The sequence below is a fragment of the Myotis nattereri genome, assembly GCF_964212035.1.
Source record: "Myotis nattereri genome assembly, chromosome: 14".
Lineage (NCBI taxonomy): Eukaryota > Metazoa > Chordata > Mammalia > Chiroptera > Vespertilionidae > Myotis > Myotis nattereri.
The window spans coordinates 13,452,774-13,477,664 of record NC_138089.1 but is presented as its reverse complement, the minus strand read 5'-3'; the positions used below and the strand labels follow the sequence as shown (position 1 = coordinate 13,477,664).

Genomic DNA, 24,891 nt, shown 5'->3' with positions numbered 1-24,891 from the left:
AGAGTAAACTGTGGTCCTATTATTGTTAGAAACATGTGGTGGGCCGTTTTCGGTTCTGGGCATTGAGCTTGAAGAAGGATGTTGATAAGGGTACAGGGGAGTCTGGAAGGGTCTGTGTAAGGGAGTGAAAGCAGAGGCATTCTGCAGGAAAAGGGCTAAAGGCAAAGAAAACCATAGTCTTCTTGTAGTGACGCAAGGGCTGCAATGCAAGTGGAGTGTTGTCCACGGTCCTTCTAGCGCATAGCGTCCAGATGATGAGTGAAATGACAGGGGCCCAAAGAGGGTGCGGACACCTATCTCAGTCCAGCCGAGTGCGGGTCAGAAATCTGCTCTGTGGGTAGCTCCGGCTGAGGCCTGGGATGCTCTGGGTGCGAGCCCAGCCCTGCGTGCGAGGCTCCCTCCATGACTGCGTCCTGTTCTCTCACGCTCATCTCCTTGAGCGGCAGGCAGCTGCCACCAGCTCATTTTCACAGCAGGTATGGTGAGATGCAGCAGAGCGGGCACCGGCAGAAGCAGGGTCAGAGCTCTGGTCCCTGGAGCCCCTCCTGTCCAATGTCCACGGTGCTACCTTTACGCATTATTTCTTTTAAGCAGCCCCAGGAATGTGTATTTACCAGCTGCACTCTACACAGAGAGGAAGAGCCAGCTCCGCCCAGCCCCCCCCTCCCCCGCCCCCCAGCCTTTGAAGTTATCGCCAAGGTTAGAAACCCACGGGCACAGATCAGATCCACAGCAGGCCTTACAATCGACACAAAACTCTCTTCCATCACATGTCGATGCTTTGATGAATAAAATATAAATGTCTTCAAAAGTACTACCTACTTTATAGAATTTTGTCACCATGTATTTTTCGCCATCCATGATTCTCAAAAGTGTGTGTGTAATTTTCTCTCTCTTTTTAAAAAACTTTAAAAGAAATCCTGCTAGTGACGTGACTAGGAGGATGGGGCAGGATTGCTGGTCAGTACTCGGGCTTTGCCATTTCCTAGCTTGTGACTTTGCGCAAGTTGCTTCATTTCTTTGAGCCTCCTTTGCAAATGGGGCCATCATATGTGACTCAAAGGGACACTGAGAGGGTTGAATGAGGCAATCAGATAAGCATGCAGAGCAGTGCTGGGCGCGCGGTAAAATGTACCTGTTCCTGTCCTGATTAGGGGACATACTGGCTCACTGGTGTAGAGAAAGCTCGTCCCCACCTCTAGACCACAGGCAATTTCCTACCATAAACAAAGGACGCTGGGAACTCCCCAGCTTACCAGCAGGTGTCTGAGCAGATTCCTGGTCTGGCACACTCTCTGCCAATTCTGTGAACACCCCAATGCCTCGGAGAACTTGCCCTTGACGCCCTGGGGCAGACAGCAAAGCCCTCTGTCCCTCCCTCAGGATGGCTGAGCTGAGGCTGAGCCCAGGGGCGTTCCCAGACCAGTGTACTCTGTGATTCCTCTCTGGGCCCCAGCCATGTGCCCTGGGCATGGGGGGTTTGGGGGGATGGGAGGGGTTTGCCCCTGACACCTGGTCTGGCACCCTATCTAAGCAGGGACCCAAGTACCCTTGAAGGAGAGGCAAGAAGTGTGACTTCATTTCCTGAGACTCCCTGCTTTCTCACCATCCCCTCTGGTGGGACGACGACTACCCTTTCTCTAGTAGTATCCGTGGGCCCCCTCCCACCTGACCGCTGGAGACAGCCAGTGCTGGGAAAGGGATTCAAAAAGGAGACGCAGCTCAGGGGTGGCTGTAGGGGTGGAGGGTGAGGGTCGGGGATAAGCCCACAGTGAGCAAGCCTGCTCGTGTGGCTGCAGGTGAAGGCTGTGCTCCGTGGTCCCAGGCCCTGTCCTTAGACGCTGTCTGAAGGCACGATCTCTCCAACACTCACAGGAGTTGTGTCCACCCAACAATTATGATCTGGAAGTAACCCTTCTTGAGTGCTGAGGACTTGCTGGGTGAGGAGCCGGGAATATAGCATTTGTTGTATTTCATCCTCACAACAACCTTTTGAGAGCAGGGGTGTCCTAGACACATTCCCTTTCTACGGGTGAAGAAACTTAGGTAAAGAGCGAGGAAGTGACTTGAAGTCACACAGCAAATAAGTTAGAGCTTTGGACCTCCCATCCCTAGGATGCCTATTATTCAGTTAAAAACACACACCATCAAACCACTTCTATTGACCAGTCTTGGTGTGTGTGTGTGTGTGTGTGTGTGTGTGTGTGTGTGCAGATGCCACCTAAAATGGCCTCTCCAGGAACATGTCTGAGGGATTTGAATAATTATCTGTGCTGACTCAGTTAGGGCAGAAGGTCCAACACGGTTTCTCTGGCCCGAATGTCCCAGTTAATTACCCGACCCTCCACCTGACTTAGCGTGTGGAGGCAGGCTTAATGGGTTCTCCGTGGAGCTCTTCCATTATTTCTCAGGTGCCCAAGGTAATCTTTTCATTGAGCACTCACCATTCCGGGCTTTGCACAATGCCGATGACTAAGGGATTTTCTTCTGCCTGCTCCTAACAAGGGGACCTGCGTTAATCATTGTGAAGCTTTGATAGGAAGCGCGGCGGGGGCTTAAGCCACTTCCCTGGCTTCATTAGGGGAAAAAGCAACCCAGGTGCAGACCACGCGGGCCTCAGGGTTTGATACTATTAAATCAATGCACAGACAAAAAAAAAGTGGATTAGGCCCTTTTTGCAAACAGAAATCTGGTGGGTCAGACTCAAAGATGGGAGGGGAGAAGTCTGAACAGATACCACTGCATTAGCGACTGCCCAAGCTCTCCTTTCTCCCCACGGTCTCTTGGGGAAAAAAATCGGCCAAGGAAACAATTTACGCTCCACCTCTGCTTGTCTGACTTCACAAGGGCTCTGAGCTGATTTCTCTGCTTTTGCCTGGAAACGCTGACCACACCACCATCTCAAGAGACTGGCAAAATTGGCTACGACCTTTGGCTTTAAAAATTTCTGCAGCCAGCCCAGAAATCAACTGAAGCCATTATGCTCAATTAATATTTGACAAAGGAGACAATAGCATACAATGGAGTCAAGACAGTCTTTTCAATAAACAGTGTTGGAAACATTGGACAGATATATGCAAAAAAAAAAAAGAAAAAAAAAAGAAACTAGACCACCAACTTACGCCACACACAAAAATAAACTCAAAGTGGATAAAGGACTTAAACATAAGATGGGAAACCATAAAAATCTGAGAAGAATCCACAGGCAGCAAAATGTCAGACATATGTCATAGCAATATCTTTATCGATATGGATCCTAGGACAATGGAAACTAAGGAGAAAATAAACAAATGGAACTACATCAAAATAAAAAGCTTCTGCACTGCAAAAGAAACCATCAACAAAACAACAAGAAAGCCCACTGATGGGAGAACATATTTGCCAATGATATCTCTGATAAGAGTTTAACCTCCAACATTTACAGGGAACTCATACAACTTAACAAAAAAAAGATAAACAATCCAATCAAAAAATAGGCAAAAGACCTAAAAAGACACTTTCGAAAGTGGACATACAGAAGGCCAAGAAACATATGAAAACATGTTCAAAGTCACTAATCATCTGAAAGATGCAAATCAAAATGACAATGAGGTACTATCTCACACCTGTCAGAATGGCTATCATCAACAAATCAACAAACGATAAGTGCTGGTGAGGATGTGGAGAAAAGGGAATCCTCTTGCACTGCTGGTGGGAATGCAGACTGATGCAGCCACTGTGGAAAACAGTATGGAGTTTCCTCAAAAAATTAAACTTAGAACTGCCATTGACCCAGAAATACCACTTCTAGGAATATATCCTAAGAAACCTGAAACACCAATCAGAAAGGATATATGCATCCCTATGTTCATAGCAGCACAATTTACAATAGCTAAGATTTGGAAACAGCCTTAAGTGCCCAACGGTAGATGAGTGGATAAAAAAGCTGTGGTATATTTACTCAATGGAATACTCTGTGGCTGTAAAAAAGAAGGAGGTCCCTTTGCAACAGCATGAATGGACCTGGAGAGCATTATGCTAAGCGAAATAAGCCAGTCAGAGAAAGACAAATATCACATGATCTCACTTATATGTGGAATCCAATGAACAAAAGAGGTCCAGAGACTTGGATGCATGGAAAAGAATGACAAATCTCAGTGGGGAGGGAGGTAGAGGAGACAGGAAGAGATTAACTAAAAAACATATATGCATATATGCATAAGCCATGGACACAGGTAACAGTGTGCGGAAGGCCTGGGCTGGGGTAGGGGCTGGATGGAGTGGGGCAAAAATGGAGGAAATGGGAGACATAGGTAATACTGTCAGCAAGAAATAAATTTTAAAAACACCATTGATGAGCAACCTGATTTTCACCTGATCTTTAATGATATTTATTGAGCATATGCGGGGGGGGGGGGGGTACTGTGCGAGGCAATTCTGTATGATTAACTCAGTCAGCACTGAGCATTAGAAGACTCAGTTCACCATCCCTGCCCCACAGATGAGGATGTTGAGGCTCAGAGAGGTTAAGCAACTCTCAAGAGGTGAACCAGTAAGTGGTGAAGTGGAATACACGCCCAGGTCTGGTTATAATGTGCAAGTCCTCTCACTACCTCAAGTTGTTGATGTTCTGAAAATGAAATTCTAAATCTATTTCTTATCTACCAGGCACCTGGGATCAGGGAGAAGGGGCCTGCTTTGTGGGACGCACAGGGGGCTTTGGATCAGCCAGTACTTGGTTTTCATTACGTGCCATCACTTACTACAGTGGGGCCTTGACTTACGAGTGTCCCGACTAACGAGTTTTTTGAGATACCAGCTGTCTCTCAGCCGATTTTTTGCATTGAGTTGACAGAGTAATTTGAGTTAACGAGCTCGGTCTCGGAACGAATTAAACTCGTAAGTCAAGGCCCCACTGTAGTTGAATGAGCTTGGGAAGCATTATTTAATTTCCCCAAGGCTTCTATAATCTCATCTTCAAACTGAGATAGTATGATAGTATCTTCTTCAGAGGTTTCTTGTGAGGCCAAACGGATTGACATCATGTAAAGTGCTCAACACAATGCCTGGTACACAGTAAGAGCTCAAGAAGCATCGGCTAATATTATTACTAGTGTTTAACTCACTTGTGGTTCACTGGGCGTTGACTGCCAAGTGTGCTCCCATCTATCCTTAACCGACTAGAACAAGGGTCAGCCAACGATGGCCCATGGGCCAAAGCCAGTCTGCTGCCTGTTAGCGTATGGCCCACAAGCTACAAATGGTCTCTACATTTTTCAAATGGTTGAAAGAAAATCCACAGAAGAACTCTACATGTGAAAATTACAGGATATTGACATTTCAGTGACACAGCCATGCCCGTTCACCTACATCTTGTGTGTAGTTGCTTTCATGCTACCAGGGCAGAGGTTGAGTGTCTGGGGCAGAGACCCTGGAGCTTCTAAAGCCAGAATATTTCTTGTCTGGTCCTTTCCAGTAGAACCTTTCTAACTTCTGGATAGAACATGATTCAAGTGGGAGACGCGAGGTAGAGGAAGAATCACAAAATGTACATTTCTGATCCTAATTCACTAGTTGACTGACCTCTGCTACTTGCCCAACCCGTTGGCCTCACGTCTTTTATATGGTGTAATAGGGTGCTGGGCTGATGGTTTTCCTGAATTCCTTCTGGAAATAAAATGAAAAAATGCCTGTGACTGTTGGCTGGTGTGCAAGACAGGTTCTGGTTAGGATGTGGAATAGGAAGCACTTCCCACCTTGGCAGGGTTATCCATACTCTAGCAGGAAAGCATAGGCTGCTACTATTGTAGCATGAATAAGAGCTCTGGAAAGGGGGCTTTGGGAAAAACTATAGTAACAGGGAAAAGGGAAAAAACATTCGAGATAAATAAAGACCACTCACACAGGTACAGGCAGTGTAGCGTGGCCAGTGGGTAGACTTGGCAAAGACATGAAAGGACTACAATAGGCAGCATGTGCTGGTGGTTACTCGGTGCCAGAGCTGTTTTCGGTGTTTCTCATGAGCCACCTCATTTCATATTCCAGCTCCCCTTGGTTGCTGCCTCCTCATCTGTACCTCCCTGAGCTGTTGTAAAAATTAATGAGGATACACGCACAGGGACATAATAAAGGGACATGGCAAACCCTCGGTGTGTGCGAGCCACTAGATGACTCTTGTTGGCATCACCAGGCCAAAGAACAGAAAGCTTCCTGTGGCTGGGCTCCTGCCCCTCTGCTGCTTGCCCATCTCCCCCCTCAGCCTCTAGTTTATGTTCTCTTTTTGTGGCAGAAATGGGGTGGGCAGGGTTTCCATCTAAATGCACGGTAAGCATAGTGTGGCCCATGTGGGCCAATAACATGGAAGAAGCCGTGACCACACCCATTGAAAATGGATGTTCCTAAAACAGGGAGTTTCCGATGGGGACTGGAGGCAGTAGAGGGAAGTGGTTTAGAGCACAGACTCTGGCATTGGATCCCCTGGCATCAGATTCTAGCTCTACCACGTACCAGGCACATTACTTAACTTCTCTGCGCCTCACTTTCCTCATCTGCAAAATGGGAGGAATAGGATTCCCCATGAAGTTGTGCAGTTGTTAACTGAGTTCCTAGAACAGGTTTCAGGGCACAGTAAGGACTTTCTAGGTGTCAGTGATGACTATCATTTCTGCTGGAAATTCAGGCTGTTCCAGGTAATCAGGTTTCCGTAGTAAACTTGGTCTGGCCCTGCACGATCCAATAGCTACAGGAGGCTATGTGAATTTATGAATTTAAACAAAATACAGTGAAAAATTCAACTCTGTGGTGGTACTGGCCGCATTTCAGCTACTCATGAGCCACATGTGGCAGTGGCTATTGCACTGACCAGTTCAGCTATAGAATATCTCCATCATTGCAGAAAGCCCTATTGAACTGTGCTTGTCTAGACACAAGAGATGTTCACCAATCAATACACACGAATCCATTTTTAGTGATAGAATGAAGAGATGGTCATTCAGTTCCCATTTTAGACCCAGAGAGCAACTGGAGGAGAAAGCAGGGGAAGGAAAGGGCGTAGGTGTCTGCAGCTTCATCGTGGGTGAAATGAGGACTAAAGGTGGATGGGAATTATTTAACGTTGTAAAGCGAAGAACAATGCTACCCCATGTAACAGGAGGAGGAGAAGGGGAAGATGGTGACGTGGGCTAAAGCTCTATGACATTGAGGGCCAGCCTGTAGATCCATCCACATAAGGACAGCACCTAGAGCAACGAAGATAAACACAAAATAGTTTCACAGGTCCCGCTTGGGGTAAGGGATTAAGGGTGGAGAGTGGTAGGACAGAGGGATGTCGTCTTTAAAAAACTGTTATCACAAGTGCCTCTGTCCTATTTCATTTTTTTAGCCATGCCGGACTCTATATTTCTTTCATAAAAGTTTATTGAGAAAAGAACAAAACAAGTGATAGAATGCTTAACACTCAGGGAAGGGCATCCTGCAGGAAGGCCTCCAGGCTGTCTGCTGGGCTGGAGTCAGGATTCTGAGATGTGTCTTCTGCCAAGGCACAAGCGAAGCCCAGCAGACACCTCCCTCGGTACATAATCTGGATGCTCCAGTGCATTCGGGAGGAAGAAGGCATTGCGAGTGCCAACCGAGGGACCGACTGCTCGGGGAAGACAGAATGTGCCGGTGGGTGGATGTACTGGGACTGTGCGTGCGGGTGAGCAGTTGAGCAAACCTCAGGGGCTCCTGCTTGGGGCCAAGTGGCAGTGACAGTGGGAGCCCCTTCCCACACTGTCTGAGACTGCAGAAAACACAGCCCCGGAAGCCTATCTGGAGTCCCAGGCGGTGGGATGAATTCTCCGAGCTCTGTCACTGGAGGGGCTGACCCATCCTCAGAGCTGGCGGAAGACCAACGGCATTTCCGCCACCTGGGAAGCCTGCGCCCACGAAGCAGCCTGGACGTGCTAGATGGACACGCAGCTCCCGGGTTTTCCTTTTCAGAAGGGCCAGGGCTTAGAAACCCTGTTTCCACAGATGTGGGAACTGTGACACCCAACATTTTTTATGGGCAGCTCATCAGATGGCCATTGCTGAGAAACATGATCGCTGGCTTTCAAACTCGGATTCGTATTTGAAAGATAAGAGTCAAGCATTGGAATGTTTTAAAATAAGGTTTCCCTGAGTTGTCAGTGTTAAATGGGATGAGTGTTAAAATTTTTTTTTCAGATACTAGGGAGTATTGGATGCCAAGTCTGGACTTTCAACTATTGTCTATGTGACTTTGAGGAAAGCATTTTTTTTTTTTTTTGCTTTCTCATAGACAACATAGAAATACTTAATAGTGATACATAGTCACATACAAAAATACGGATGTATTTACCAGTGATTGAATGCCTGATTTACACCATCTTACTCAATTCTTCTAAGAACTTGCCATCTCATTTTGCAAATGAAGGAACTGTGGCTCAGAGAGCTTAGGGGTTTTCCCCAGGGAACACAGCTATAAGGTGGTAGAGCTGGAACTTGAACCCAAGTGGGTCTGACCTCAAAGGACCTGCCACTGTATTATGCTGCCCCCTCTACTGCCCTACCCTTTTCACAAGAGAGTTCACCGAAGCCTGAAGATGACTTTGGAAGTACTTTGAAAACCAGAAAGTGTTATAGTGATGAGGATACACACTTACGATCACAAGTAAGACCTCACCGGTAACTACTGATGCAACCACCACGGATATTCTGCAGTGGCCCCTGCGACCCCTGAGAGCTCCGGAGCGGCCAGCGGGAGGAGGGAGAGCGCCCAGCTTTCCTGGAAAGCGTCCTTAGGCGAGAACACGGAAACCCTGAGTTGCAGGGCTGCTGGGCTGATGGCGAGGCTTCTGTGCATGTTCATAAATATTGATCGTGATTAAACTATTATCATAGTAATGAGGGTAATGATGCCTCCTACAGCCCTTCCCACCACTCCACTCAAAGTCCCCACCTTCCTTTAAACAAAGAGCTGCTGGCACTGCTGGGGCGCGGGGCCAGCGGCAGGGAAATGATCTCTATTAAACAAAGGCATTCTGTTCCACGCACCGAGTAGGAGCCGCAGCCTCATTACCCAGGAGAATTGTTCACGTCTCCTGTTGCTCAGGGTGCTGTGTTCCGAGACTGGGTCCAGGAAGTGTATGTTCTCATCTCTCTTCCCCCCGGGGCTTCTGAGCAGATGCCCGATTGAAGTAGACCGTTTTCCTTCCAGTTTCCCGCGTCTCTGCCCCAACCCTCCCTTCCCAGAAAGGATTTCTGCAAGGCTCGCGGCTCCTTCAAACCCACCCTGTGGATGCCGCTAAGACTTAACAATGGCTGCATGCTTCCTGCCTGCTTGGCACAAGGCTCAGCCATTGGTAAGTAATTCGCCTCACTACAGTGGGCATGATGATCATTACAGATGAGGAAACCGAGGCTCAATGAGACGCAGCGCCTTCCTGAGAGACCCTCAGCTGGTGCGTCCCGGAGCTGCCTGGGAACACGGGTCTGTGGGCTTCAGGTTTGCCCTCCTAACGGCACGGTCCTGCCTTTTTACTCGTTTCCGTGGCAAACACTCCTTTTAGAAGAAACTCAATGTAGAGATGGGGAGTTTTAATTTGGTAAAATCTCTAAGCGGGCGGGAAGGCTTGTTCTTATGTGATTCTAAGTGGGGGCCTCTGCCCACTCTGGCACTCCCAGGTTTTGCTTTGCCTTTTGAACATCTCTCAACACGAAGGAGCCCATAGAACGCAAGCCCAGAGCACAAGGGCCAGGTGTCACTTGTGTGCCTGGCTCCGCATGGCCGTGGTGCGGGCAGGTGCGGGCTGTGTCGCCATTACCGAACAGCGATGGCTCTGCACAGGGATCCCCTGTCACCGTGCTACCCTGCCCTTCCCCGCTTGGCTGCCTCAGTGTGGACTTGAGGGTATAACTAACTTAATCCCTGCTGCCAGCAACTTCTTGTCCTTTATTGTCAGCCTAGGTCCGTGGTCGGCAAACTGTGGCTCACGAGCCACATGCGGCTCTTTGGCCCCTTGAGTGTGGCTCTTCCACAAAATACCACGTGCGGGCGCGCACGTACAGTGCGATTGAAACTTCGTGGCCCATGCGCAGAAGTCGGTAGTTTTGTGGAAGAGCCACACTCAAGGGGCCAAAGAGCCGCATGTGGCTCGCGAGCCGTGGTTTGCCGAGCCTCAATTTACCGACCACTGGCCTAGGTAATCTACACAGTGGAGTGTTTTTACTTCTTTCCCCCTCTCAGCTCAGATCAAGTGGGGAAAACAAACACACGGAAGAGATAGCAGGTCTGGGTTCTGTGCCTGAGCTAGATGTTCAAGCCATTGTCCTTCTCTGGTCTCAATTTACACGACTGGAAAATGGGGTGGTTAGAATGTATCACAGCTTCCCAAGTCTCTGGCATGCACACCACCTTTCTGATTTTCGCTGTTGCCTGTATGCCATCTATACTATATTTACTCATTTTCTTAATATTCTTCTTTAAATTGGTTCAATTTAAAAATACTTAATTATAAAAGGAAATGTTATATCACTGCCACACATGAAAATCACTATCACTTTCAATAAAAGAAAGTAAAATAAACACAATATAAGTAAAATAAAGTTATTACATTCTAGGTAGACAAGGTTGCCTGCTAAGGGTGTGGAGCCCAAGGCCTATGCTCGCTCTCTCTCTCTCTCTCTCTCTCTCTCTCTCTCTCTTACACATGAAGATTTGACATATTAGAAAAATGAAAGAGACAAATAAGCACCCAATGGAAACTTTATTTTTAATGTAAGGATAAGAATAAAAATAAAATTATAAAGGGAATAACTCTCTCACAGTGTGATTGGAGTTATTTAATGCTGAGTTTTTGTGGCATCTGATATCTTCCCAGGTGCCAGGTGGTACCTACCTTATGCTTGGAAAACACTCAGTGATGTACTAATAAAAAGGTTCTGGAGAAGGAAAAGAAAGGAGAAGAAGAGGGGAAGAGACGTCCTCCCTGGCTGATAGTGTTTGCCTATTCACTGGTGCAAATGGTCCGATTCAAGCTACCAACGTGACATCACTAACTGGGGAGACGGGGGAGGGGTGGAGAACTGACTCTCCACAGCAGTCGGAAGTGAGCGCACAGTCCTCCAGAGCATCACTGGAAACACTGGGCCACAAAAATCTCAAGTCACTTCTGTGCATGCACTTTAGACAGTAACTTTCAGGTAACAAAGATAGGGCCTTTTCTTTTTTTATATCTTTCCATATCTACAACTCTAGCTCAATAATGTACATACAGGACTCATTTAAAACATGGTGGCTGATTGAGTAACACATTCTTATCCTCAGTACTTGGTGACATAACCACAGTAATAACCACAATAAAAGCCATACCTAACACGTAGTGAATGCTTATTCCATTCCAGGTATATAACTCTAACAAGACCATATAATATAGGTCATATTATTATTCCCATTGTATAGATCAGTAAACTGAGGTCAGCAGTTAATTAATATGTTCAAGGTTATACTCTAATAAGGGCAGAACTGAACAAACAAGTACATTGAGATAAATCTGATTCAATCCAAAATATGCTTGGAGAATGGGTTACTGAATTCTGGTTAAGGAAGTATTTGGATTAATAGAGAGGTAATCTAGAGACCATGTATGACTGAAAAGTTCTTGAAAAATTAAAATAAAATGAAATGCTAAAAATACACTATGCTTAATCGAAGATACCTTTGATGAATCAAAGTTTTGAGTGTCAAATGTGCTGAAATAGAAGTTATAAGAGAGTTTTGGTTGGTCCTCTTATAGATAATAATTTGGGTTGCTTAGGAGGAATGATTGCAATGCTAAGGACTTGAACAGGTGAGAAAACTGTTGGTGAAAGTCACTAGGGCCATTTAAACCTTCTCACAGGTTTAAGTGGAAGGTACGGTTATAATGGCTATTTGTAGGGCACAGCACTTTTTTGGTCCATGTGAACAACATGTCAGGTACCATGCAAGGCCTACTGCTCGCTTTATTTCTATTTGTCCCATCAGCTCTCTGAAGTAGGCACCAGCATTCCCACTCTTCAGATGAAGAAACCGAGACTCACAAATGGTCAATTACTTGCCCATGTTTCTCTTAGTCTGCGCTTCACAGTCACATGGCTCCCTCTGACTTTCTGGTGATGAGCTTCTCACTGCCTGGGCTGAGAGGTCAGGTCAAAATCTCTAACGTTTTACTTCAGAACAATTATTTCATATTTGAAGCCACATGCGTATTCATGAGGTACTTCTTCCATAGCTGGCATTTCTGTGACCTGGTTGCTTGCACCTCATACTCTGAATACTGTGTTTGTCTTATGTTCACTTTGACTGATAAACATCTGTCTACCAAAGAATATTAAGGGAAATGGTTAACTTTGGATCCTATTTCTTCCTTCTGAAAAGATTCCCAGGGGTTACTTTGGACAGCAGGTATGTTAATTGTCAACTGTGTTTTCAAGGCATGACATGGAAATGAGGATGATGTCCCACTAGGTGACAAAATTATCTGTCATAGACCCCAAAGTCGATGTCAAATCCTGAAACATTGGGGAGTGGCTAATGGAAGAAGTTGGGAGGATCAGTGCTTTATAGTTTGGCACAGTTCTTTGTTGGTCTATGTGGACAAAATACATTAGACAAAATAAGCTTTGCCTTCCAATGGTGGCTCAAGGCTTCAAAATCAGAGAAGACCATAGACCCAACAGCGACTTATAACAGGTAGCCTGTCTCTCTGTGACCTCTCTTAGCTTCTCCAGTTGAATCAATTTTGATAATGGCTTTGTGTAAACCCTTAAATCCCATCACCATGGGTAAGCTCCTTCATGATCAGTCCCCTGACTAGCTCTGTAACCCCATCCCTGTCATTTTTTCCTTTGATTTGACCTTTCCCCAAATAACAATGAACTTCCAGTCCTCAGAATGTACTTCACTTTCTCTTTCTTCTTTAAGTCTTGTACCTTGGAAACCTCTTTGTTCTCTTCTTCACTAGGTGGAATTTTTCTTATGTATTAGATCTCAGCTCAAATGTCAGTCAATTTCTTCATGGCTTCCCACATGAGGTTGGGTCCCTTTTGGATATGGTCCCATTGCATCGGCTCCTTCTTTGAATAATTGCCATGCTTGTAAACTACTTGTTGAGAATAGATCTCCCTCATGGAATATACAATAAGAAACACTGTCCCTCATCCATTGCTAAGCCCCCAGTGCCTAGCACAAAATAGATACTCAATAAACATGTGTTGAATGAATAATTAACATGAAACTAAAGATTATCTGGAAAGCCACAAAGGAAGTAGGAAATTTTGAATGTCTATTCCTTCAGTGTTATTGCAAACTGACTAGCTGGTTGCTAAATTATTCATAATTTTTTTTCTGGTCAGATATGAAAAATGATGACTCTTTCCTTTAGGAATGATATCAATTTGTCTCCTGGAAGAGTCACTAACTGACTTCACTTATGGGTGTCTGGGCTTCTATGGGAATAACATTCTGATGATAATACAGGAGACTCTATGGTGGAGTCTTAGTAGCTGTGTGACTTTGCATACCTTCTTCAACTTCCCTCATCTGTAAAATGGGGATAATGTGTCTACTGCATCGGGTGAATGTGAGGATCCGATGAGAAAGTAAATCACTTAGCACAGTTCCTGTCACATAGTATGTGTTCAATAAACATCAGCTATTACGACCACAGCTTTATCTCCACTCTGAAATATAGAGACCAACAGATTGGCATCTCCAGGAATTCAGCATCTGATCACTGGATGATGGTACCCTCTGAGGGTGGCCCAAGACCTCTCTGTCTGCACCACCATCACCAGCCCACAGTGCAAACAGCCATCTCTCCCAGGCAGGGAATTCCCCAAACCCAAAGCAAAAGTGGAATGCCACTGAAGGCAACACTAACAAACTATTGTGAACACTCACCCACACTGAAATCTGAACTGCTTCCCAACCAAAATGTTCTGTAGACAGAAGCGCATTTTCTTGGTCCAGTTCTGGCTTGGACCAGGTGGCAGTCTTGTTCTGTGGTGTGACATCGAGACGCCTGCACAGAAGCAGTCCAGGCTCCTGGTGGATCTATACTAACCCCAGCCCTTTGTGGATTCTAGCAAGAAAAAGCACATCTACTTTGTTTTGTTTCTAAGTGGCAAAAAAAAAAAATGCTTGAAAAAGGGATAAAGTATGAATGAGAGTAAGTTGAGACTTAGCAGATTGGACATATAATGGGGTTTGGTCCCTGACATCTCTAAAGTGGACGTTGTGGATTCTGTCCCAAGGGGCTTCCATGTTATAGTATGACCACCTCAAATGAATTTGGTGGATGGGGGATCTTGGGTGAACTCTAGGGGGCTTCAGAGGAGTTGATGTAATTGTTCTGTTGAGGGGAGGGCTCCTCCCACATCTTCACTCCTCCTTGGAGGCTGCAGTGTTGGGGAGGAAGGGTAGATGCCAGTTAAGCTGAGGGCTTCCCCTCTCTGAGCCTCAGTTTGATCCTCTGTGGAAGACTATTCTAGAATGGCATTGTTCAGGGGATTCACGAGGAAAATCTATTGAAAGCATCTAGCCCTGTGCCAGGCACTTAACAAGTGCTTAAGCTCTCGTAGCTATTTCAGACTCTGGAATTCATCTCATACCACTGGCATCACAGTACACGGGAGGGAATGAAAAGCCCAGCCTGGGTCTCCTCGCCCAGGTCACAGAGCTCCCTGGTGAGGGCGGAGCTGTGGTTCCCAGGCCTCCCCACTCGGGGGCTCATTACTGTGCCCACTGACTCTCAGGACTCATTCGTGCAGCCAGCTCCTTGGGCATCACAGCTCCCCCGCCTTCCACCTTGGCCCACCTCCATCTGCTCAACCCCAAATCCTGTTTCTCTTACCACCATAGTATCTAGAAAAATCCTGCCTGCCTCCCTGCCTCGAAGCCATCGCAGGCATTCTGTCCAGAAGATTCTCCTCTTCTTTACCCAAGGCCGCCCCTTTCCCGCGGCTGCCCTATACCTTTCAGCTCAGTGCCCACATCCACCACCATCCTAGCTGAATTGACACCATCCCCGACCTTCCGTCTCTTTCTCCCTCTCTTTCCAGTATGTGGTGTCAGCACTTTCCCTATTCTACAGTTTTCTTTCCTTTCTTACTGTCTGTCTCCTTTCCCGAGTGTAAGCTCCAGAAGGACAGAGAACATGTGTCCCCCGGCTCCTGGCAGGATGCCTGACGCAGAGGTGCTCAGTCAACATGCCGGGTGGGTGAACAAGTGAATGAATGAACGAATGAGCGAGCGAACCAGCATATTCGCTAAGGCCTGGAGACGCCCTGCAAAGGACATGAACTCGCTGGGAGAGGGCCCCTGGCACCTGCTCGTCCTCCTTGCTGGCCTCCTAAAAGAACAGCGTGAAGCTACCTACAGACAGGACTCCTGCCGGCAGGCAGCCCACACAAAAGCACATCTTGCAGGCAGGGGAAATGGGCGGATAGTTGCTAATTGCGACTTCCAACTGGGCTGATCTTTCCCAAGTTCCAAAGGCGCCTGCCTCCCTAAATGCCGGGCTGCTGCCGCTGCCGAGGGAGCCGGGAGGGAGGAGGGGCGGGCGCCTGGGCGCGGGGCTGGCACCAGAAGCCCCATCTCCTCCCCTCCTCCCCCCAGCTCCTCTCCAAGAGAGGAAGCAATGCAGATGGAGATGAGAAATAAATATTCCTGCCTGCTCTGTGCCACTGCAGTTTCCAAAATGTCTGGCTTGGACCACGAAACCAAGCCCAGGAAAGGAGGCGCTCGGCGGGAGAAAGAGGGGGAAAGGGTGGCATATTTGTCGATACTTGTCAGCTTTCTGGGGGGCAGAGCACATGGCTCATCCTTGGCAGCCCCGCTGGGGTGGGGACGTGGTAAGTGCGCAGTAATACTTGCAGAGCGGATCGAAGTGGGAGCCAGGGAGGGGGTCCTGCCAGGGTGGCACCCTCTGGCTCCGCCTTTGTCCGGGGCCCAGGACTCCTGGTTCTCTGGGCCTCGATGGCTCTTCCCAGGACACCCATTGCCTTGCTCCCTGTCCCCTGCACTCCTCCCGGGAATCAGGGCGGCTGGGCTGCAGAAGGCTCCAGGGGCCTCTCAGATTTGGGCAGGAGCTCAGAATCCACGCGCGGAGATGTTCCTGCCGCCTCTAAGCACAGCTCGGTCTCCAACACGGGAATCCACAGGAGATGAGAACACGCGCTGCGAACGATAAGTGGGTGCCTCTGGCCTGGGGGTGGCCACGTGTGTGGGAGAAGAGTCACGGAGGAAGGGCAGGTACAGCCAGCACAGGCAGGGAGGGTCCTGCAGTGGCGGGGCCTCCAGGAGGCAGGCCCTGTGCCTGCAACACGTCTCAGAAAAGGGAGAGGAGAGGGTGACAATTCCGGCTGGGACACTCCTGCAAGTTCAGCGAGGTCTTCTTTGTTTCAAACGCTCCTGTGAGAATCTCCCAGCCAGGCCCAGTGGTATCACTGCCACGGGACCATATTTTACTGGTCCTCGTGCGAAGGCCGTCATTCGGGAGGGGCCTCTGGTGGATGGGATGCTGCCCAGGGAGCGGCAGAGGAGCTTTCGGAGTCAAGGTGGGTGCAGTCAAAACCATCGCTCAAAATAAAGGCTCCGAGAAAGTGATGTCTTCCGTGGGAGTCAGGGGAACATCTTCCAGAAGTGCTGCCTTTCATTCTGCCTCTTTTCACCATTTCCATGACTTCACCGAGGCATGAAAGATTATCTACTCTTTCCCACTCGTGAGCCCTGAATCCTTCCTCATGCATCTTCCCCACTCAGTTGCCCATCTGCCTTCTAGTGCCAGGCAAGTGCCAGCTGAATCCCACTCTCTTCAGGAAGCTGTTCGGTGGTGGGGGGAAGCTGGCAGAAACCTGGGTTCCTGTTCCCATGCTGCCCATTGCTGTGTGACCTTAGACAAAGTACTCCCCCTCTCTGGGCCTTGGTTTCTTTGTTTGTCAAAGGAGTGGGTTGGGTAGGTTTTCTTTCAGCTGTGACACATTATGGGTAGTTCTACAGAGTGAAATCAGATACAATTCCTTTTGTCACCACTCTCTTCTCACCCCACCTTTGCCAGTAAATTCCTGGGACTGGGGTCATCACACTTTCTGGGATTGAGTTCAATTCTCACACCTTGGAAGGTCAGAGCTGCATATCAAATCAAGATGGGCATGCAGATGGGTGGATGCTGTCTAGAATTGTTTTAGATGTCTTCTGTCTACATTTCCTTTAATTCCCATGAAATCTAATGTATGGGTTAGGGAAAGACCAACAAAGGGCATGTTTGGAAAGAACTTGTGTGTATGTATGTCTGTGTTATATAATAAACATATTAGATATCTTTTATTAATAATAGTTGCTATTTTTGAGACCTACTGTGTGCTAGGACTATGCTAAGCTCTTTCACTTATATTATTATCCTCAAAGAAGCTCATTGTGGAAGACGTTATTTACTCCCTACTTCCACACAATATTGGTATTAACTGCAATTAACACACACACACACACACACACACACACACACAGCAAAATGATATAATAGCACACCTCCCTAAAACCAAAACCAAAACCAAAACTAAAACAAACCTCAGAGAGGATGAGGCTCAGGAAGGATGAGACACCTACTCAAGATCACACAGCTGGTTAGTATTGGTAATGGGATTTGAATCCGATTTTGTTGGATTCCAAAGATGATGATGTGCTACCCTCTATCCCGTGTTGGGCCTTGCCTTGGCATTCAAGGCCCTTTTAGGAAATTCTTCATAAATAAAGCCTCAGATAGTGGGTCCTAAATGGCCTTCCCTATGGCATTGTCAGAGGATAACAGCTGGTCCCAGAGCCAGCAAGACCCCTGCCATCAGAGATGGCACGGAGGCCTGCAGCTGCAGTGCCCGCCTAGCCCAGCAAGGGAAGGAGAACAGGCCCCGGAGCAGTCCGCTTACAGCCACCCGCCCCACTTACCTCCAGAGAATTAGGCTGGCCCCTGCCCACCACCTACCTAACTTCTACGGCCATGCCCGATTCTGGCACAGACTTAGAGCCCCTCGGATTTGTACAGACTCGATCATGTGCGCCAGGGGTATAAACTCAAGTGTCCCCAAGCCCCGGCAGGCCTATGAATGAGAAGAACAGCCCGGAGGGGGCTCGAGGAAGCTGGCGGAAACGGCTGGACTGAGACCCTGTGACTGAGCCCTGCAGACGGCTGCTGTGCCCACAGACAGGCCTTCATAAAGCTGCTGGCCGTCACTTCATAGAGTCCTGGGATTCAGGCTTCTCTGTGAATTCTTCTGATTTTTAAAAGCGGGAAACGAATTCAGTTAAGGAAAGTGTACCCAACACGGCGAGGACCAAATAAAGCATATTTCCAAGCTCTCTCTGACCCGTAGGTCTCCATTTGCAACCCCTAAAATTAATTCCCAGACGAGGAAATGGTAGCTCAGAAACGGTAAGTGTTTTCACCTAGGAAGCTAAGGTGGGCTCAGTCCGCCAACTCTCCGTGGATACAAATATAGAGAGGCACACAAGTGTGCACACAGTGGATACAAATATAGAGAGGCACACAAGTGTGCACACAGTGGATACAAATATAGAGAGGCACACAAGTGCGCACACAGTGGATATTCACAAATGAAGCAGCAGCGGTGTGGCGGCTGCTGTGACGTGCCCGCTCCTTCTCCCGGTGTGATCAGCAGACGCTGATGGGTGACGGAAATTAACACACACACACAATCCAAACCAAGTGCCACAGCAGCACCCTCCTCATGTCAGCTTCCTGACATTCGCCAGCTCATTTTACCCATCTGAAGCACCCATATTCCCTTAAGAAAACGATGTAAACCTCTTTACTTACGGTGAATGACAAGAAAGAAGAAAACAAGGTCCCTTCGTCATATCTGGATAATTTTGCCAACACTCCTTCCAAGATAGTGACGAACTAGAAAAACCGCAAAAGAGAAAAAAGAATTAGAGTTCCAGAGGAGAACTGCTCACGATAAAGAGCAACATTTCCAGCCAGCACGGAGCCTCTGCTCACGTTCGCCTTCTATTATCTGATCGCAGCCTGCGGGGAGAGGAGGAGGCGCCGCGACACAGAAATATTTGACTTATCCGGCTTTCTCTTCATTATTATGTGATTGCAAATAGAGAGTGCTCCAGAAGTGCAAAGTGACAAAATATTATTGCGTTGCATATAGCATGCGATAATATTAAATGCACTTTTCAAAATCCCAAACTGCGCAAAGCCGTCTTTATGTTACATATTAGCACTACATTTAATCCAATCTATTTTTATTTGTATTTTATCAGTAATTTGGGGGAAACAGAAGTTTAGCACTGGCAAATATAAATGTCTTCCCATTCAACATTACTTAGTTAAAATTCTAGAATTCATGAGGGTGACTGAAATAGCTTTATCTGACTTTTCTGCTTTATTATGACTCTCACTGCATGTGAAACTAGGGGGAAGGGGGTGCCTACGATGGCAGAATTCCTTATTACCGTTTAACTTTCTGTATTTAAAAACCTAACTTTGTCAATGCTGAAAAACAAAACAAACATTTCCTGCATAACCTAGTGCAGCGTTTGGGGACAAATTCTTATTAAGTTAACATATGCCACTTCATCGCTTCGTCCTCACTCGGCTCGCAATCATCAGAAAAATCGCTCGGCACTGCGGCTGGGTGAGGCGCAATCCTGTTTCCTGAGAAACGTAAGTGCCCGGCTCAACTTTCTGACGTGTGACATTTTAATGGGAATGCAGACATAACAAAGCAATGCTCACAACGAAACATTTCACCTGAAACGGAAGATTACCTTTGCCACCAAGAGTGTTATCATTTCTTTAACAGTTTCTTCAATTAGTTCGTCTATTTTTGAATGGTATTGATGCTGAAGAACACAGAAAGACAAATATTAGCATGTTTGGGAGGTGATGGCATGGCATCCGTCGGTAATTTTTAGACAACGCAATTTATACCTAAAGCCTGGCCTGCCCACCCCATCCCTCTCCACAGTCCTGGAAGCAGCTGCAAGATTCTGACTCTGTGTCTTTGATGAGGGAGATTCGAAGCTCTTAAAAAAAAATTATCAGGCACCTTGCTCCTCACCCAAAGCGTTCAATTGCTTTGATACATGTAGAGACACACAGGCGTTTACAAAAGCTGGCATGGGCGGCTTCACAGCCCAGCAGCGTGTTGATCTGGGTCGTACAAAGCACGATACCACAACAATTTAATAGAGGGACGAAAATTATCTTTGGGAAACTGCTGGGAGCTGTGGCTTAGGAAGTACACCCTTCCAAAGGGCATTTGACCAATACATCGTGCGTGATTTTGCAAAAAACTGTTCTAAGACCTTTGGCTCTTTGGGGTGAATGCCTCAGCGCCCCTCATTCCATCTCAGTGTGTTGCCTTAGCGCCCGGGCAGGGCGTCTTTCTCAACCCTGGTGGCTGCCCCTCGCCTTCTCCATGATGGGCAAGCAGACCCAGGCTTCCAGCACTAATGAGACTGCTACTAAGTTTTTCAAATTCTCTAACTGCTGCTGTCGGTTATTAAATTTAAATAGCAATGCAAAAACAAACCCCACACAAACAAAATCTGCTGCACGCGCCAGGAGGAAAGAAAACGCGATTTCAACAGAAAGCACTGTATGCCAGCTCCCTGACATTTATTAGAGCATCTCAGTACCCATTGAGTTATTCCGCATTTCCTCAATGGAAAACAACAATGCCAACCACGGCTCTCCGGAAAGAAAACGCACTTACCCACTCGCTAGCGAACTTTCAGAGGGGGGAGGGAGTAGGAATCGAAAGAAAATGGAGCAGTGCAAATGCAAATTAGGACAATAGGGCACATGAGACAGGAGAAATTAAACAAACCATCCAGAAAGCTATGAAAACATGCGGAAATCATAAGCCACATTAATGTGGTTTGATATTCTGATAACTGGCGATCAGCAGTATTGAAAGAGAGCAAAGGGATGAGAATGAGGTTAATTCATTTCAAGTCAGAGTGGGATTTTATTTGTGACTGGAAGACCTAGGCAAAACCCCAGTGCAAAGTTGGTTAGTTATGTTGCCTAAGAAAATATAGTTCGGTTTCTTCATCTGTAAAAAACAACAAAAAAACCCTAAAAAACACACACACAACGGATATTACTACTACCTAGGGTCAATGGGACAGGGGAGAAGCCAGTATAAATTATTGATGATTTTGTAATGGGAATGAGGCACACCCTGTGTAAAGATATTTAGCAGGTCTGTTTCATTATTACTATTTATTTATTTATTTATTTATCCTCACTCAAGGATATGTTTTTATTGATTCCAGAGAGAGAGAGAGGACAGGAGAGAGAAAGAGATCAGGAGAAAAAACATTGATTGCTTGCCTCAGATATGAGCCCACATGGGATGGTTGGGGATCGAACCCACAACCTAGGTATGTTCCCTGACCTGGCACTGAACCTATCTATAGTCTTTTTGGTGCACAGAATGATGCACCAACCAGGTGCCACCCAAACAGGGCTATTAAAAAATCAGGGTCAAGATTTTTCCTGGCAGTCCTGCTCTCAGAATCATAGATCTAGTTTGAAGATGTACTGAGGGTCTAGATGTGGAAACATTTTGTCAACTTACAATTGCAATTCCAATATTATTTGTTGAAATTTATAAAGTAGAAAGCAAGGGTAGGGGGAGATGGTCTTATTGCTCAGTCATCCCATTTTACTTGCCTTTTAGTTGACTAGAGAGAGAGAGAACAAGCAAATGGTGCGTGCTGCACGGTCCTGGTAAACAGAACCCACGTTGGCTCTGCTGCTAACTTCACGGAAGAATTTACTAGGAAGTGGCAGAAACCTGAGGCTAAATGCAAACGCTATCTGCAGAGTTCGGTGCTAAAACACAGAAAGATGTCAAAACAAAGGACCCCGGGAATGTTGACAGGGCTCCCAACTCATTTTTAGGTCTTGTGATAAGATCCTGAGTCACACCCTCACCTGCCCTCACGTGACTGCGCCTTCTAGATTCTCTTTGGATAGCTATAAGTGATTCACATTTATGACATTAATGATGAGATTTAACTCAGAAAAGTTAGCTGTAGGCAAAAATAATATAATATGAAATATTAAATGAGAAGCTTCTAAACAAGCAAAGAACATCATTGAGAACAGAAACATTCTCTCAAAAAACTTCGCTGAAATGGCAAGCAGAGCCAAGAGCATGTTCTCTATGCATCACTCACGAAAGATCCAGGCACGATCTGTCCTGAGGAGTTAACAGTGTCTTTCCTGAAAGACAAACAAGCTTTCTCTTCCCTCCTCTAAGGAATCCAGACGGAAGTATATGGAGACACGGTGGTTTGTGGGAACCTCTCCTTGCTCTCATGTTTTCCATGCCAAAGTTGGCCCTGACTCCTCCCAGGTACTCCCACTGTCTCTCCCTTTCGCTATCTATGAATGTACGAGTATTAGCACCACTCCTGTCCACATTTCTTTTATTCTGCTTATAAAAACGTGTTTTTTAAAAAATATATATATATTTTTATTGATTTCAGAGAGGAAGGGAGAGGGAGAGAGAGATAGAAACATCAATGATGAGACAAAATCATTGATTGGCTGCCTCCTGAATGCCCCACACTGGGGACCAAGCCCACAACCCGGGCATGTGCCCTTGACTGGAATTGAACCCTGGACCCTTCAGCCTGCAGGCCAACGCTCTATCCACTGAGCCAAACCAGCTAGGGCTATAAAAATGTTTTGATATGTTTATTCTGCTTCTTACTTCTAGAGGAAACTTGAGTATGTCATTTCTGTTAGTCTATTTCCTCATTTCCGCAATGGGGCTAGAATTATCCCTGTTGTGAATATAGAAATCACTACAAAGTAATGAAACAATGCATGGGCACATGGTTTGGAAACTTAGAAGTGCTACAAGGCAATATTACTGCTGCCGTAACCAATGATTAGCATGCTAGCTACATGTGTGTATTTCTCTAAACTCATCTAAAACCTACATAGTTTGTTGTATGTCAATTATAATCTCAATGAAATAAAACCCACTTTGGAGGGATAGTAGGCCAGGGTAATATCTATTCTGCTTATTATGTAGCAAAGGGGTATTTATCTAAGTAGCCTTCATTCTTATACAAATAATTACCAAATACATGGATTTCTTTTATCAGTTTCTTCCAAGACTTATTTGATTGACTTTTCTGGAGCATCAGTGAGTACTCTGTCTTTTCTCTGCTCTTTCTCAGGAGAGTAATTGTTCAATGCAGATGTGACACTCAAGGAAGGAGTATAAATACTACCAGGTATTGTTTAATTACCATCCCTCCCCACCCCCACTAGATTATCTTATCACAACATTTTTTGCAGTCAGATGAATTATCCAATTTGGGTACAAAGAGCGCTCTTTCTTATTTTTGCATTTTTTCAGTCCCTTCTGCTGGCCTTCTTGGATTGGCTTGATAATAATAATTAATAATAATTACAATAATAATAATAAATTATATTCTGGGGCCCTAGATCATGATATAGCAAGGGAACTAATCCTCAATGGCATGGAAAGTTTGGGAACTTTACTTTTGCTTCTAATGAGCTAAGTTGCTGCAAATTCACAATCACACTGGGAAAATCATTCCACTTGACTCCCAGTGCTGCACATTTTGCCTTGTCATGGAACAGATTGTGTGTATGTTGTCTTTCTGTTAAGACCATCTGACCTTGGAAATGAGATGAAAACACTCTAGACCAAGTGAGAAAGTATTTAATATACAATTTCCTCTCTATTGGTGCTTTGCAAATTTTAATGAAAAAATAAATATTTAAGATGGAAAAGTATGGTTAACAAATGTTTCAACAGCTGCCTTTAGATGCTACTTTACCCCAGTGATGAAATTCAAGAAGTGACTTAAAACTGGAGAATCTATTCTAAAACTCCTTGAGGGCATTGGAATCCAGGTGGAAACAGGCATCAGTAATTAGATCTATAATAGGAGTTCAATATCAGATACTCACAAAGTGAAAACTCAAAAAAAATTAAACTTTCATCTACTCCCAATTTCAGGATGTTCCCAGTCATCACCTTTGGCCAATGTCGTTCTAACTGTTCAGTTTTACTTTGGGGATAAATGTCCCCATTCTAGAAGATGGGAAAAGTTGACGAGGGACCATTTGCATGAGACTTCTCACTGAAGTTCTACTCAAGGTCACAGCCATAGAGCAAGGTCCCTCAGAGGACTTATTTCCTATCACATATTTCCAACAGGGTCTTTCGTTTGGCCTGACAAACTTCCCGGGTCCCTTGAAATTGTATGTGAAAGTATTTTTTCCTGGGAAATGGCTCCATAAATTTCCTGGAACAACATGTATAAATCTTAACATTCTGCCAGGTGAAAGAAGGCACAAATGCCACATGTTAGTATATTCCATTTATATGAAATGCTCAAATAGGCAAGTCCTTATTAACAGAAGTAGAGTGCCAATTACCTGGGGCTGGGGAGGGAGGGTTGGGGAATTATACTAATGGGTCCAGGTTTCTTTTTAGGGTGATAGGAATGTCCTACAACTGATTGTGGTGATGGTTGCACAATTTTGTGACTATACTAAATGCTACTGAATTGTATACTTTAAGAGCGAATTTTATGGTATGTGAATTATATCTCATTTTTTAAAAAATAAAGCTCCAAAGAGCGAAAAATTCAGGAGGAGAAGGATTCTGGAAGTCACTCACGATTCTTAGAGACCATCCAAGACAGGTTTTTTTAAGTGGGCTCTGTGAAGCCCAAGGGATGGTTCAGAGTCGCCCAGAGAAATGTGAGTGGGTGATGCCCCCACTGCATCCAGAAATTTAATTCCTTTCACATGCTTCCCCCCTCCCCTCCCCCGCCCCCCA

At 46.0% G+C, this 24,891-nt stretch overlaps 1 protein-coding gene across 10 annotated transcripts in view; it reads right to left on the bottom strand.

Moving 5' to 3' along the window:
- The window catches only part of CADPS (calcium dependent secretion activator), a 448,916-nt gene that overhangs the window by 48,294 nt on the left and 375,731 nt on the right, over positions 1 to 24,891 (bottom strand). For all 10 annotated transcript variants that reach the window (XM_081106565.1, XM_081106568.1, XM_081106567.1 and 7 more), the window contains 2 exons: positions 19,814 to 19,888; positions 18,852 to 18,935 (listed from right to left, as the gene is read on the bottom strand). In XM_081106565.1, the coding sequence (XP_080962691.1) occupies positions 18,852 to 18,935; positions 19,814 to 19,888 (159 nt within the window). The remainder of the gene's footprint in view (positions 1 to 18,851; positions 18,936 to 19,813; positions 19,889 to 24,891) is intronic.